Source organism: Lactuca sativa, chromosome 5 (genome assembly GCF_002870075.4).
Source record: "Lactuca sativa cultivar Salinas chromosome 5, Lsat_Salinas_v11, whole genome shotgun sequence".
Classification (NCBI taxonomy): Eukaryota; Viridiplantae; Streptophyta; class Magnoliopsida; order Asterales; family Asteraceae; genus Lactuca; species Lactuca sativa.
The window spans coordinates 193571025-193586614 of NC_056627.2; the positions used below are offsets into that span (position 1 = coordinate 193571025).

The 15590-nt window shown below is 41.0% G+C and overlaps 1 protein-coding gene across 1 annotated transcript; it reads left to right on the plus strand.

The window, feature by feature from the left end:
• The first annotated feature begins 1229 nt into the window (after nt 1-1229).
• Nucleotides 1230-2105, plus strand: LOC111904808 (uncharacterized). The gene has a single exon (XM_023900526.1). The coding sequence runs from the start codon at nt 1230-1232 to the stop codon at nt 2103-2105; it is 876 nt and encodes a 291-aa protein (XP_023756294.1).
• Nucleotides 2106-15590: the final 13485 nt, after the last annotated feature.

Consider the following 15590-nt stretch of genomic DNA (forward strand, 5'->3'; position numbering starts at 1 on the left):
CTTTTTATTGTTATACTCCTATTGTCGGGCTCTCCAACTTTCGTTTAGGTTGTGTCGGCTAAAGATCGCTCGATCTCTGTTTCGAGTTTTTAGCTGTCTACTACTAGGTTAGAAATTTCGGAAAATCATAACTTCCTCATACGAAGTCAGATTTGGGCGTTCTTTTTATGCATGATCACGGTTTAACGTAATCTACGACTTTCGTTTAGATACCTAAGGCTAAAAACTATTGTATCGAAACTTTGCGTTTTACGTCTACCAGCGTTGCCGGTTCTCACCGTGGATTTTTGATTGGTCATAACTTCTTCGTTATAACTTGGATTTTAGTGTTCTTTATATGTACGAAAACCTTGATACGAGTCCTACCACTTTATTTAACCCAAATATGATTTTAGAGAAGTTAAGTTTTGGCTTAAATTTGACTGGCGTTACATTTTATCATCTCAAAATATCGGGTTGTCACAAAGGTGGTGAGGGGCACCAAAAGGAGTGCTCTGATAAGGAATTGATGAACGCAAAACCCACATCCTTCGATGGAACTGAAGGTGTTAGTGCCCTAACTCAATGGTTCGAAAAGATCGAGTCCATTTTCGAAATATGTTCCTGTTCAGAGGTCAACGAAGTAAAATTCGTTGCTTGCACCTTCGCCAACATGGTACTGACCTGGTGGAATGGCCGCGTCAAATCCCTAACCCTACTAGTGGCATCTGCTATGGGTTAGGAGAGCTTGAAAGAGCTCATGCTTGCTGAGTACTGCCCTCGGGGTGAAATTTAGAAACTGGAGCACGAACTCTGGAACCTAAAGACGAAGGCTTATGATGTTGCCGCCTACACATCTAGGTTTGAAGACCTAGTGCTTCTCTGCCCGGGAATGGTCACCCTGGAAAGCAAAAAGGTTGAAAGATACATTTGGGGGCTAACCCAGCCGACCAAAGGAGTTGACCAAGTTCCTGGCGTAGAATCTGATTAATCATGGAGTCGATCTCGATGAAGTGACCGCCACCGCTAAACCGGATAAAGGGAGAGGTGAGAAGATAAAATTCTGGAAGCAGAGGAAGGGTCAATCTTAGCAAGAATCCTCAAAAAAACAGCAAACGGTGGGAGTCCATGCAGCTACTACCCCTGCTGCTGCTCCTGCAACTCAAGCATCTACCAGGAGGTATACTGGTACCCTCCTTTGGTGCAATAAGTGCAGTTATCATCACCGCATCCCTGGTCCATGTTGTAAGATGCTTTGCAACAACTGTGGTAAGAAGGGTCACCTGGATCGAGGCTGCAAAAACCCATCCCAAACAACCGATCAAGCCTCTGGAGCAAGTGTTGGTCAAGCCTGCTACGGCTGTGGGGAAATCGGACATTACAAGAGGAACCGCCCCAAGGCAGCAACAACTGGCAACACCGGGAGAGTACTAGCTATGGGACAAGGGGAGGCTGTGCCTGAACCTACCATTGTTTCGGGTATGTTCCTTCTCGACAACTCTTATGCATGCATTCGTTTTGACTCAGGTGTTGAAAGAAGTTTTGTTAGTCACGCATTCAAGCATTTTCTTAAATATAAATCCCAAATTTTAACCGAAACGTTTACCGTCAAAATGGCTAACGGTAAGAAGGAGAGCACTAATGACATATTCATGGGTTGTACCCTTACTTTGAACGATCATTCATTTTCCATGGATCTTATACCAGTCTCTATAAAAAGCTTTGACATCATCATCGGCGTGGATTGGTTGAGCCCCAATCGTGCTGATATCCTTTATTTCAAAAAATCTATCCGTCTCAATCTTTCCCTGGATAAAACTCTTGTAATCTACGGTGATAAACTCAGTTCGAATCTTCGCAACATTTCGTGCATCAAAGCCCAGAAACTCCTACGGAAGGAGTGTTATGCATTCCTAGCCCACATCATCAACGAGAAGCAGGAAGTTAAGGACCTCGAGAGCATCCCCAAAGTCTACAACTTTCTTGATATTTTTCCCGAAGATCTCCCGGGAATCCCTCCTGAACGCCAAGTTGAGTTTCGCATTGACTTAGTCCTCGGAGCTACTCCCGTAGCTAAATCTCCATATCCCCTAGCTCCAGCAGAAATGCAGGAGCTATCTAGTTAGCTCAATGAGTTGCTCAGTAGAGGATTCATTAGACCGAGTTCCTCACCCTGGGGAACTTCGATCTTGTTCGTGAAAAAGAAGGATGGATCCTTTCGAATGTGTATCGATTATAAGGAGCTGAATAAGCTCCCTGTGAAAAACCGTTACCCTCTTCCTCGAATCGATGATCTCTTCAACCAACTTCAAGGAGCCAGCTACTTCTCGAAAATAGATTTAAGATCAAGGTACCATCATCTACGAGTCCATGAGGATGATGTTCCTAAAACAACATTTCATACTCGATATGGTCCCTACGAGTTCATAGTTATGCTGTTCGGTCTAACCAACGCACCGGTTGTGTTCATGGACATGATGAACCAGGTGTGTCATCCTTTCCTGGACAAGTTCGTCTTCGTATTCATAGACGATATACCTGTCTACTCCAAGAGCGAGGAAGATCACAAACAATACTTGAGATTGGTACTAGAAACCTTAAGGACAGAGAAGCTGTACGCGAAATTCTCCAAGTGTGAATGATGGATTCGAAAAGTAACCTTCCTATGTCACGTGGTAAGCGAGGAAGTCATACACGTGGACCCCTGCAAAATCAATGCGATAGAAAACTGGTCAGCACCAAAGCCACCCACCGAAATCCGTCAATTATTGCGTCTCGCTTGCTACTATCGTAGATTTATCCAGAATTTCTCTAAAATTGCCAAACCCTTAACCACTCTAACTCAGAAAGGTGTACCCTTTTGTTGCAGTGAGAAGCAAGAAACTATGTTCCAAACATTGAAGCGGGCCCTATGCAGCGCACCTATCTTGTCTCTGCATGAAGGGACGGAGGACTTCGTTGTCTATTGTGATGCATCCAATCAGGGCCTAGGTTGCGTGCTCATGCATCGAGGAAAAGTCATTGCTTATGCATCAAGATAGCTGAAAGCACACGAAGTCAACTACACAACGCACGATGTGGAGTTGGGAGCAGTGGTCTTTGCATTGATGATATGGAGACATTATCTCTACGGAACCAAGTGCACTATCTTCACTGACCATAAAATCCTACAACACATCTTTGATCAGAAGGAGTTAAACATGAGGCAACGACAATGGGTTGAGCTACTCAATGATTACGAGTGCAAAATCCGCTACCATCCCGGCAAGGCCAATATGGTGGTAGATGCCCTCAACCGGAAGGAATACTCAGATTGTAGAGTGAGGGTACTGACCATGACTATCCATTCCTATTTATCTGCGCAAATCAAGGGGGCTCAGTTGGAAGCCCTAAGACCAGAGACCATGCTGGGTGAAGCCTTGAGAGGAATAAAAAAGAAACTAGAGATCAAGGGAGACAGAGTCTATTATTTCATGGACCGTATCTGGACCCCAAAGTTTAGTGGATACAGAGAGGTTGTAATGAACGAAGCACACAAGACCAGATACTCCGTTCACCCAGGATCGGACAAGATGTACCTCGATCTTAAGAAACTGTATTGGTGGCCGAACATGAAAGTCGAGATCGCTACCTTCGTGGGCAAGTGTCTAACTTGCGCCAAGGTGAAGTTCGAATGTCCAAAGCCCTCAGGTCTACTCCATCAGCCAGAGATACCTGAATGGAAGTAGGAGAGGATTACTATGGATTTCATCACGAAATTACCTAAATCTCCAAGGGGGTACAACTCCATTTGGGTAATTGTCGACCGATTAACTAAATCCGCTCACTTCCTGCCAATCAAGGAAAATTTCAAAATGGAGAGACTCACACGAATCTACATCCAAGAGATAGTCGACTGCACGGTCTACCTATATCCATTATCTTTGACTGAGATAGCAGGTTCACTTCGAGATTTTGGCAGTCACTACAAAAGGCTCTTGAAACTAAGCTGGATATGAGCACAACTTACCATCCTCGGACAGATAGGCAGAGTGAGAGGACCATCCAAACCTTGGAAGATATGTTGAGAGCCTGTGTTATCGATTTCGGCACTTCATGGGACACTCATCTTCCTTTTGTTGAATTTTACTACAACAACAATTATCATACCAGCATTAAGGTTACGCCTTTCGAAGCTCTCTGTGGTCGCAAGTGCAGATCCCATCTGTGCTGGGCTGAGATTTGCGACACGCAGCTAGCCAAGGGGCAAGTCCCATATAGCACTCTCACCGGGTCAGAAATCATCCGCGAAACCACAAAAAAGATCGTGCAAATCCGAGAATCACTGAAAGCCTCACACGATAGATAAAAGAGATATGCCGATAAACGACGAAAAACCTTGGAATTCCAGGCTGGAGACCATGTCCTGCTAAAAGTCTCACCCTGGAAAGGCATGATACGCTTCGGAAAGCGTGGAAAGCTGAATCCAAGATACATAGGACTGTTCGAGATCCTCGCCAGGATCGGTCCTGTAGCCTACAAACTCCGATTAACTCAAGAGCTTAGTAACATTCATCCCTTCTTCCATGTCTCGAACCTTAAGAAGTGCTTATCCGACGAGACTTTTATTATCCCTCATGATGAGATTGAAATTAATGAGAATCTAAACTTTGTGGAAGAACCAATCGAAATCATGGATAGGGAGATCAAACGAACAAAACAAAGTCACATCCCGATAGTGAAGGTTTGCTGGAATGCCAAGCGAGGACCGGAACTCACTTGGGAGCGCGAAGATCAGATGAACCAGAAATATCCTCATCTCTTTTCTAATTCATGATTTGTATTCTATGTTCGAATTTTGGGACGAAATTCCCTCTAACGAGGGAATGATTTGACAACCCGAAACATTTATCTTGTGCAATTGATCTGTATATCAATATTAAACTCGAACTGAGCATCTTTTAATAAAATTGTGGGTCCACATGAGTACTCTAGGCTTAGTATAACCTAGATATGAGTCTTAAGTAAGGTTAGAAAGTGTGTAGCATCACAAAATTGGGCCAAACACACCAAAGAAGGTGTGTGCGGCCGCACACCCGCGTTTGCGGCCAGCCAGCCGCACACACCCTCCAGACTCACGCCCGACCCTATATATTGGAAGAGACCCCCCTTCATTCACTCTTTCTTCCTTTAGCTGTACCCTACTCTCCCTCTACTTTCTCTCTCTAGAAACATCATCCAAAGAACACTCTAAGGGCCTCAACAACGTGAACCACTCCATCAATCAGCTTGCTATATTGGTAAAACACCTGAATCTAAGCTTAAAACTCATAGTGTTCTTTTTCCTTTGAAGGTGAACGGCCGCAGACCTTCATAAGGTGGCCGCACACACACCAAAACTCTCCAAAGTGAAGAGTTTGGCCTCCATTTACTAGTTAGACTTGGTATTAGCACTAGAACTCCTCAAAATCGACATTTCGGGCACAAATGAGGAGTTTACGGCCGCATACTCCTATGTACGGCCGCACACACCCTCTGTACGGCCGCACACTCATGTGTGCAACCGCACATACATCCTGGCCACACACCCACTCACATGGCCCTACACCTCCCTTATTTGATCATATAGGGTCCCGACAAGAATTTCTAAGTCTTTAGGGTGGTTTCCCTTCATGTTTAATCATGAAACACCCTAATTTTAACATGCATATGTGTCATCACATGTTAATAGGATCCACTTGCGTATGAAACATCGGTTGACACTCAACATCTGTAAAAAATGATACACAAGATCCTACATCAAACAGTGAGATCATACCCCTATGCTTTTTTCGAGTTTTTCATGTTTTCAGGGGGGGTATACAAGCAAAAGTACAAGGAAAGTTGTACTCAAGTTATCTCATTTGCATAAAATGATTTCATGTTCAGTATGCTTTTAACTCAGAAAACCGTTTTACCAATCGATTAAGGAATCAACTCGTAGAAACAATTTTCAAATCTAAAGCAAGAAACTTATGAATCATGCTATAATATGTATTATTATAAAGGATTCATGTAAACCATCAGCAGGATTTTCATACTATTACTTGTAAATTTGTTAGGCTAAGTTTGAGACATGTCCTTGGTAACACTCCCTCGGATTCGTGAGTGGAGGACTACGACTTATAACCAGAATCTCTTGGAGGGAGAACGTGACTATTGTGTGTAGATCTATATGGGACTGACTATCCTGCAACCTCGCTGCTAGCTACAGTGGAACCGGTGTGTTCAGGGGTGACAAAGTCATAAAAGATATTGGCCCCCGTTTCGTGCCTTATCCAGTCTAAGTACGGTTATGGAACTCGCAACTTAGGTAACAAGAATTTACTTTTGTAATAATGAAACGAGTGAACTAACCTCAAAGTAATAACCGATTTGATTACTAGAGGGCATCAGTAACGCCCTTAGGATCTAGTTCACTACCTATTTTATTAGTTTATTTATGTAATAAGACTAATACATCTCACAGCGAGTAACTAGGGTTTTTCAAGGATACTACATCCATCGATACAAGTATGGTAGATACTTGCACACCTCGTATTAGAATCGAAAATCAACCATCAACTTATAAGGAAAATATGGGTTTTTCCTGGGATAACTTAACCTTTCGTAAACAGGCCGTTTAATGTATAACTAATGGATAATCAAAACTTTTTCATAAGAAAATATAGGATATTCATGGGAAACAATTTTTCGAAGAATCAAAGAAACATTTCTTTCACCATAATTATACGCTTAATAAGTCACCATCTTTATGCTCATACTTTTAAAACTTCTTGTATTCTCAGGGCATCAATAGACAGGTACTCTTGCCAACTTTTGGAGAAGACGGAATATTTTGACGTGACGTCTTTTATTTTGCTATATACTATTATGTATAAATCATGTTTTTGACCAATGTAAATATTCATTTTACAGTGTAATGGTTGTGTTTACTTCGCTTACTATGATACAACTATTGTGATACTACACATCACGTCACTCCGCCCCGGAATGTTTCCGCCATCAGTTTCGGGGTGTGAAAAATTTATTGGTACCCTGAGGGGCATAACGAAGATAGGTCTCACAATCCTGTATTAACTAGTTTATGTGTAGTTCGGTTGTTCTCGAGTTCGATATCGTTATTAAATGGTGTAGAATATAGACAATTATATATAAAATAATTATTTAGTAAGATACTCTTGTTCTCTGTATGGATAAACTAAATTTGTCATAGATTATGTGTTTGAATTGATACGTAGTTTGAATTCGTAAAGCTGGTAATGTATTTCCTAAAGTATACCTATTATAGTTTGACTGGTAAGTTGTTTCATGTACTGTTCCGAAAACTATGCAATTATGTTTAGAAAATGTCCCGTATCCTCCGCATATTACAAAAGGGATAAAGAATCTAAATGTTTGATGTAAAAATTATTGTAATTGCATCAGTTTTTAAGTTGTGAAAACCATTATGTTTGGCTTGTATCCCCCCTGAAAATGTTATAAAAATATATAAAAGTATAGCAGTATGAACTCACTGTTTAATGTAGGATTTGAGTGTACGATCGGGATGAGTGTTGAGTGTCAACTGATGTTTCGTACTCAAGTGGATCCTATTAACACATGGTAACACATATATGTATTAGATTTAGGGTATTCCATGACTAAACATGACGGGAAACCACTCTAAGGACCTGGAAATGCTTGAACTAAGTGTCGGAACCATATATGATCGAATGAGGGAGGTGTATGGCCACCCTAAGGGTGTGTACGGCCCATGAGTGTACAGCTATACACTCATGATGGGGAGTGTTTTGGACATGTTTTCAAGGTCCTACAGGCATCCAATTAGTGTTCCAGGTCCCATACTGAGTGTTATTGCAAGTTTGAGGCCGAATATGAGCATCAGAGTGGGTGTACGGTGGGGAGGATGTGTGTGTGGCCGTAACAGGGAGTGTGCGGCCGTAAACTCTTCATCTACGCCCAAAATGTGAATTTTTACGTGATTCAAGGTTAATACCAAGTCCAAGCTACTAGATGAGGGCCAAACTCTCACTTTGGAGAGTCTTTTAAGAGTGTACGACAACCTTATGAAGGTGTGCGGTCGTACACCTTCAAAGGATGAAGAACATGAAGAATTTAGGCTATCATCATGGTGTCTTACCAGTATAACAAGTTAAATGATGGAGTACTTCACGTTTTTGAGGCCTTTAGAGTGTTCTTGGATGAAGATTCTAGAGAGAGAAACTAGAGTGCAGCCAAAGAAAAGAATGAATGAAGGGGTCTCCTCCTATTTATAGAGGGGAGTGTACGGTTGGGGGGTGGGTGTGTGGCCGCACACCCGTGTGTACAGCCGTACACACCTCCCAAGAGGGTGTATGGCCCGGTTTTGTCCTTATGACACTTGTTGACTCATCCCTAATCTCATTCCCGACTGTACTCAAGCTTAGAACACTTAAACGAACCCTTAAACGACGTTAAAAGGTAACATAATTGAGTTTAATATTGATGGAATTGATGAATCTTTACAGAATAAAAGTTTCTGTTTGTCACATCATCCCCTCGTTAGAGGAAATTTCGTCCCGAAATTCAAGAATAAAGATAGAAATCATATATTTAGAAAAGATGGGGATACTTCTGTTTCATTGAATCCTGGTGCTCCCAAGTGAATTCAGGTTCCCTCTTGGCATTCTAGTGAACCTTCACTATCGGGATGCGACTTTGCTTTGTTCGCTTGACCTCCCGGTCCATGATTTCGATTGATTCTTCCACAAAGTTGAGGTTCTCGTTGTTTCAATCTCATCGATGGGAATCGTAAGAGTCTCGTCGGATAATCACTTTTTAAGGTTCGAGACGTGGAAGACATGATGAATGTTATTATGAGCTTGAGGTAAACGGAGTATGTATGCCACGGGACCGATCCTAGCGAGGATCTCGAAAGCTCCTATGTATCTCGGATTCAGCTTTCCACGCTTTCCAAAGCGTACCAAGCCTTTCCAGGGTGAGACCTTTAGGATAACACGGTCTCCAACCTGGAACTTCAAGGGTTTTTGTCGTTTATCGGCGTAGGTATTTTGTCGGTCTCGTGAGGCTTTTCAGTCGTTCCCGGATTTGTATGATCTTTTCAGTGGTTTCGCGGATTATTTATGGGCCTGTGAGAGTGTTGTTGGGGACTTGTCCCTTGGCTAGCTGTGTGTTGCCTACCTCAGCCCAGCACAGAGGGGATATGCACTTATGGCCATATAGGCCATCAAACGGCGCAACCTTGGTACTGGTGTGGTAGCTGTTGTTGTAGGAGAATTCAACCAAGGGTAGATGGGTGTCCCACAACTTACCAAAGTCAATGACACATGTTCTCAACATGTCTTCCAAGGTCTGGATGGTTCTCTCACTTTGACCTTCTATCTGGGCATGGTAAGTTGTGCTCATATCCAGCTTAGTTCCAAGAGCTTTCTGCAGGGACTGCCAAAATCTCAAGTTGAAACTGCTATCTCGATCGGAGATAATGGATACACGCACACTATGCAGTCAGACTATCTCTTTAATGTAGATTCGCATGAGCCTCTCTATTTTCAAGTTTTCCTTGATCGGCAGGAAGTGGGCAGATTTAGTAAGTCGGTTCACAATTACCCACATGGCGTCGTACCCACTCGCAAATTTGGGTAATTTGGTGATAAAATCCATCGTAATCCTCTCCCACTTCCACTCAGGTATCTCTGGCTGCTGGAGCAGACCTGAGGACTTATGATATTCGACCTTCACTTTGGCACAATTCAGGAACTTGCCCACGAAGGTAGCGATCTCTGCTTTCATGTTTGGCCACCGATACAACTTCTTGAGATCGAGGTACATCTTATCCGAACCTGGATGAATGGAGTATCTTGTATTGTGAGCTTCGTTTATGACAACCTCTTTATAACTGCCAAACTTTGGGGTCCAGATCCGGTCCATGAAATAATAGACTCCATCTCCCTTGATCTCTAGGTTCTTATCCATTCCTCTTAAGGCTTCATTCAACATGTTCTCTAATTTTAAGGCTTCCCGCTGAGCCTCCTTGATTTGTGCGGATAAATGGGAATGGATAGTCATGGTCAGGTCCTTCACTCTACGACCTGAGCATTCCTTCCGACTAAGGCCATCTGCCACCTTATTGGCCTTGCCGGGATGGTAGCGTATTTCACACTCATAATCGCTGAGTAGCTCTACCCATCGTTGTTGTCTCATATTCAACTCCTTGTAGTCGAAGATGTGTTGCAGGTTTTTATGGTTAGTGAAGATCGTGCACTTGGTTCCGTAGAGGTAATGTCTCCATATCTTCAATGCGAAGACCACTGCTCCCAGTTCTAAGTCCTGAGTTGTGTAGTTTATTTCTTATGTTTTAAGTTGTCTTAAGGCGTAGGCGATAACTTTTCCCCGTTGCATAAGCACACATCCTAAACCCTGATTGGATGCATCGCAGTAAACAACGAAGTCTTCCGTCCCTTCGGCCAGAGACAGGATAGGTGTGCCGCATAGTGTCTTGCCTTTCTGAGTCAGATTGGTTAAGGGTTTGGCAATTCTGGAAATTTTTTGGATAAATCTGCGATAATAGCCAGCGAGACCCAAGAATTGGCAGATTTATGTGGGCATCTTCGGTGTTGACCAATTCTCTATCACCTTGATTTTGGATGGGTCCATGTGTATGCCTTCTGTGACAACCCGAAATTTCCATTCTGTACGAACCATATCCAGCCAATAGAAGTAGAACAGTTACAGAGAATTTCCAGACTTTTAGGTATAAGTTTGAGTATTTCATGATTTACACTTAAGGAGATATCAGGAGAGTGGTTGCACCAGGGTTTTATGCAACACTGTTATTCCAAAACTCTATGATATTAGAGTTCATTTCAGGAATAAAATAATTGCTGCCAAAAATCCCAGGACTATATATAGAATTCTGAACCATATTATTTCATAAGTTACATTTCCAACTAGAGAAAAGTCGAATTCTCTCTCAAGGATCTTCAAACTTTCATTCCGGAAAGTGAGTACTTCTATCTAGTGTTGTTTTAAAGCTTCTTATATGCTTAATGCACTAGAAATCATAGGAAAACACAAAGATCTGTGAGTTTACCGCCCAAGAACACCTTGGGGAGTAAACTCCTTTTTAAGGGCCAAAGTGTGCCCAATGTCTCTCAAAGCCTTGGAAATCAACCTAGAAGCTACCATTACATGTTTAGACCACAAAACAATTAAGCATCAAAGGCTAGAAGTGAGTTCACGGCCAAGGATTTTCTTGGGACGTGAACTCCATTTTTAGGTGCCAAAACACCCTAAAAGCCTTCCTTAAGCCAAGAGACTAGTTTAGACATGTACCCTAATGAGTTTAGGACTTGCAAACACCCTTAGAACACGAAGAGTAAGGTGTTCATGGCCCAAGAAGTTCCAGGGCCGTGAACTCCAAACAGTAGTGCCAAATGGTCCTATAAACTCTTCTAAAGCCTTGTACACTAGCATAGTTTAGTTCCTTGTTGATTTAGGGACTTGAAAACACCAAGAACACCCATCCAAGGGAGATTATGGCCATAATCTCCATGGGATATGGTCCTAGGGCCATAAACTCCTAAAAGGAGTTATATAATGCCCTAAACTCGTCCATAGACCAAGCCATTAAGTAGAAATGCTTATTAGGGCCTTATAGAGCATCAAACATCAAATGGTAACATAATTATGAGCTTACGGTCGTAAAATCATGAGTTGATGACCGTAAACTCATTTGGTAGTGTCATTAGGGTCGTGAACTTCATGGTGGAGTTTTCCTTGAGCCCTACACAGAATAGCTTCCCCTACAAACACTTAGATACAATCCTAGAGGCTAATAACACTTGATAAAGGTGTTTAGCTTGTCCTAGGGTGTCTTGACTTGTTTATTAGTTGTTTATAGACTAATTTGTTACATATATGTGATATTATATGTTAACTAGGATCATAGAGTGTGTTCAAGACTTCACTTCACACCTAACAGTCCTACCTCTTTAGTGCATCCGTATCACCCACAACAGGTGAGTTCATACCCCCTTAATCAATGTTTTAACTGTTTTTAAATGTTTTATGGGGGGGGATACAAGTAGAATCATGCTAGTTATTATATAAATCATTTGATTAATAAGCAGCATTCAAATGATTGGCTACTCATTATCCGCTTTACCAAACAATTTCCTTCAAATGTTTTTCATAAACACTTTATGTGTTTAAAACTCCTTATTACACTGTACATTTTACTATGTATGTTTCATTTCAAACTTATTTACAATTGTGTTTCAAACAAATGTTTCTTTATACTAAACTTTCTTATCAAACCCATGCCTTCAAACCGTTTTATAGATTGACATCAAGTCGATCTTTTCTTAGATAATAATTATGTTCAAAGGTTTTACAAATCTTATTTTGTGCTTTTATATTATCAATTACATGCCTATATATCTGTAGATATATAAGTAAATGATACATAAACTATACCTATTTTATAGTTTATCCAAAACGTTTGTAATGTATAAGAACTCTTTTATGAAAACGCATTTGTGTTATGAATCCATAAACTATGCTCATTATAGCTTAATATACGTGTTCTAAATGAATGAATAATCTTATCATGAATGACTAAGTTTCAGTTTATGATGATAAACTAACAAGGAAACACATTCAATACTTAGATCTTATTGTTATACACTTTGCTCAACATAATACAAAGTGTTATGAAAGTTATATGCTGTTAACTAAATTTAACCTTTCTGTGCTGTTTTAGAAAAGTCATAGAGAAATATTCATACGAAGTCGAAAACTAAATCCGTAAATTCTGAGGGTTCCCAAAATGTGTCTAGTTTATTCATAATTTTTATCATTATTTTTAATGACCTCCAACTTGGGTGAAATAGTCCATAATCACAGACTGGTCCGGATTGGTGTTTGAAATGATAGGCAGTTTTATAAAAATCACCATAAATTGTAGAAAACTCGCATGGAGATGTGCAAGTAGTCATTTTAAAGCTAAGAACCGGAACTACTTACACCTAAAACAGTTTTGAAAACAAAAATATTTAAGTTGTCCAAAACAGTCCGTGAATAGAGTTGAACTTTTCTGATGAAGGCTGTTAGAAAAGTTTAGTTATGTTCTTGGTGTTTTAACTTGTATTCCCCCCCCCCCCCTAAAAACTTGAGAAAACATGAAAATGTAGGGGTATGAACTCACCTTGAGTGATTTCAGTAGATAAGTGTTGAAGAAGAGAAGTGTTCAACTGAAGAACACTTGATGAATCACTTGAAGATTCGAAGATCTAACAAGAAGGTGATGATGTTTGTGTAAGCAATCTATGATTTTGAGTAGGAGGATGTGTAATAATCATAAGAAAGATGATGATACTTACTAAATGAAGGAGAAAAAGTCTTGGAGTATGCCTTGAAGTTCTCGAATTTGAGAGAGAAAGATGAGAGAGTTTGGAGTGTGGTTCTTGGTGGAAAAATGAGAGAATGAATGAAGTGTGAGGAGAGAGTGTGGATGTTCCTGCTCTAAGAACGTGGGAATGGCTGAAAATAATGAGAAAAGACTTATGAAGTGACTAGGAATGGGCTGATGATGAATAGTGACATGGAGTGGGTATGGGAGTGGTTGCTTGTGTCATAGAATAAAGTAAAGTCAACACTCTACCTTTGTACTTCACCCAGTCTATTGGATAAGGTTTTATTCATAAAAACATGATTAATTAATAATTAAGGGTCCTTATATGTTAAAATAAAGTTTTGGTGAAAATCCTGTGTTAAAACAATTAAAAACGGGCCTAAAACGCAACTTTAGTCGAAAATCGGGAGAAAAAAGGCTTCCCAGCGAGACCTCTCGGTCCTGGCCGAGGTTCCGTCCTCCTGAGGCTGGGTTCGGTCCCTAATGCTGCTAGGCGCGAAGCGAAGGGGGCAAGGAAGCGAGAGGCGAAGGCTCGGTAGTCTCAGAAGCGAAGGTGATCAGACCCGAAATGTACCGAACGTTCGGGTTCGGGTGATGTGCGAGGTTCGGTTCCAGGAGCCTTGGGGTTCGGTTCTTTGAGTGAGGTTCGGTTCAGCAGCCTTCGGCTCAGAAGGGTTCGGGTCCTAAGAGGGGTTTCGGCTCCTTAAGTCCGTTTTTCGCGTAGACATTCGTTTTTGGGCTGTTTTCGCCAAATTCGAGGGTCGGGATGCCCCGAGTAATTATAGAAAGTTGAGAGAGATCTTGAGAGAGATTTGAGAGAGATTCCACATACTTAGAGAGATTTAGGAGACATTTGACATTCTTGGAGAGATTTCTCATACAAAGAGATATTTGGGAGAGATTTCACATACTTACAGATATTTGGGAGAGATTTGACATTCTTAGAGAGATTTCTCATATAAAGAGATATTTGGGAGAGATTTCACATTCTTAGAGAGATTTGGGAGATTTGACATTCTTGGAGAGATTTCTCATACAAAGAGATATTTGGGAGAGATTTCACATACTTAGAGAGATTTGGGAGAGATTTGACATTCTTTGAGAGATTTATCATACAAAGAGATATTTGGGAGAGATTTCACATACTTAGAGAGATTTGGGAGAGATTTGACATTCTTGGAGAGATTTCTCATACAAAGAGATATTTAGGAGAGATTTCACATTCTTAGAGAGATTTGGGAGAGATTTGACATTCTTGGAGAGATTTCTCATACAAAGAGATATTTGGGAGAGATTTCATATTCTTGGAGAGATTTGGGAGAGATTTGACATTCTTGGAGAGATTTCTCATACAAAGAGATATTTGGGAGTGATCTCACATTCTTGGAGAGATTTGGGAGAGATTCTCGATATGAAGGGATAGAGTGAAAACGATTGAGAGCGGTTTCGTGTGTGACGAATGTGAGTGTCTGGCTTCGCAATGCAAGGTCCGTAAACCCCATTAAGCCTTGTTTAAGGATCTTGCATACTCCCGATGAGTATGCAACATTGTTTTATCGGTTTGGCTCGCCACGTACCACAGTTTTAGGTTAAAGAGATCTAGATGTACGCACTTTTCGATTTATGATCTCTCATTAGAATAGCGAGTTGTTTAGAAATTACATAACGTAAACTCTAGTACCCATGGGCAAATTGAGTTGACCGGTTTGACTTGTTGACTTTAGTTGACTTTGACTTGACTGAAAATTGACGGTTGTCACAATGACCCAACAAGCTCCCCTAAAAAGTAGCTGGCTCTTCTTGTCAATCTTCAATGGGAGATTGGCTTCAACATTTATCTTCAAATTCTTCACAACTTCAAGATGAGCTTGATGAATCTTCAATGAATGACTTCATCTTGAGCACTTGGGCTTTTCTTCAAAATTTGGCATTGAACGCACATTGGGTGAGGAGGCTTGACGTACTGATTCTTAAAAGATAGCACTTTCAGCTTGAGAATCTTCAGAGAGAACATCAGAGAGAACATTAGAGAGAACAAATCTTCTGGATCACTTAAGCAGGTTCATAGATAGCAGCAGACTGATTGAGGAGGCTTCAATGCAATCTGTCACATAATCTTCAATTTCTGCTTCACCTTGCTTCTGGGGTTGAAAGATTGAATGTTGAAAGAATAATCTTC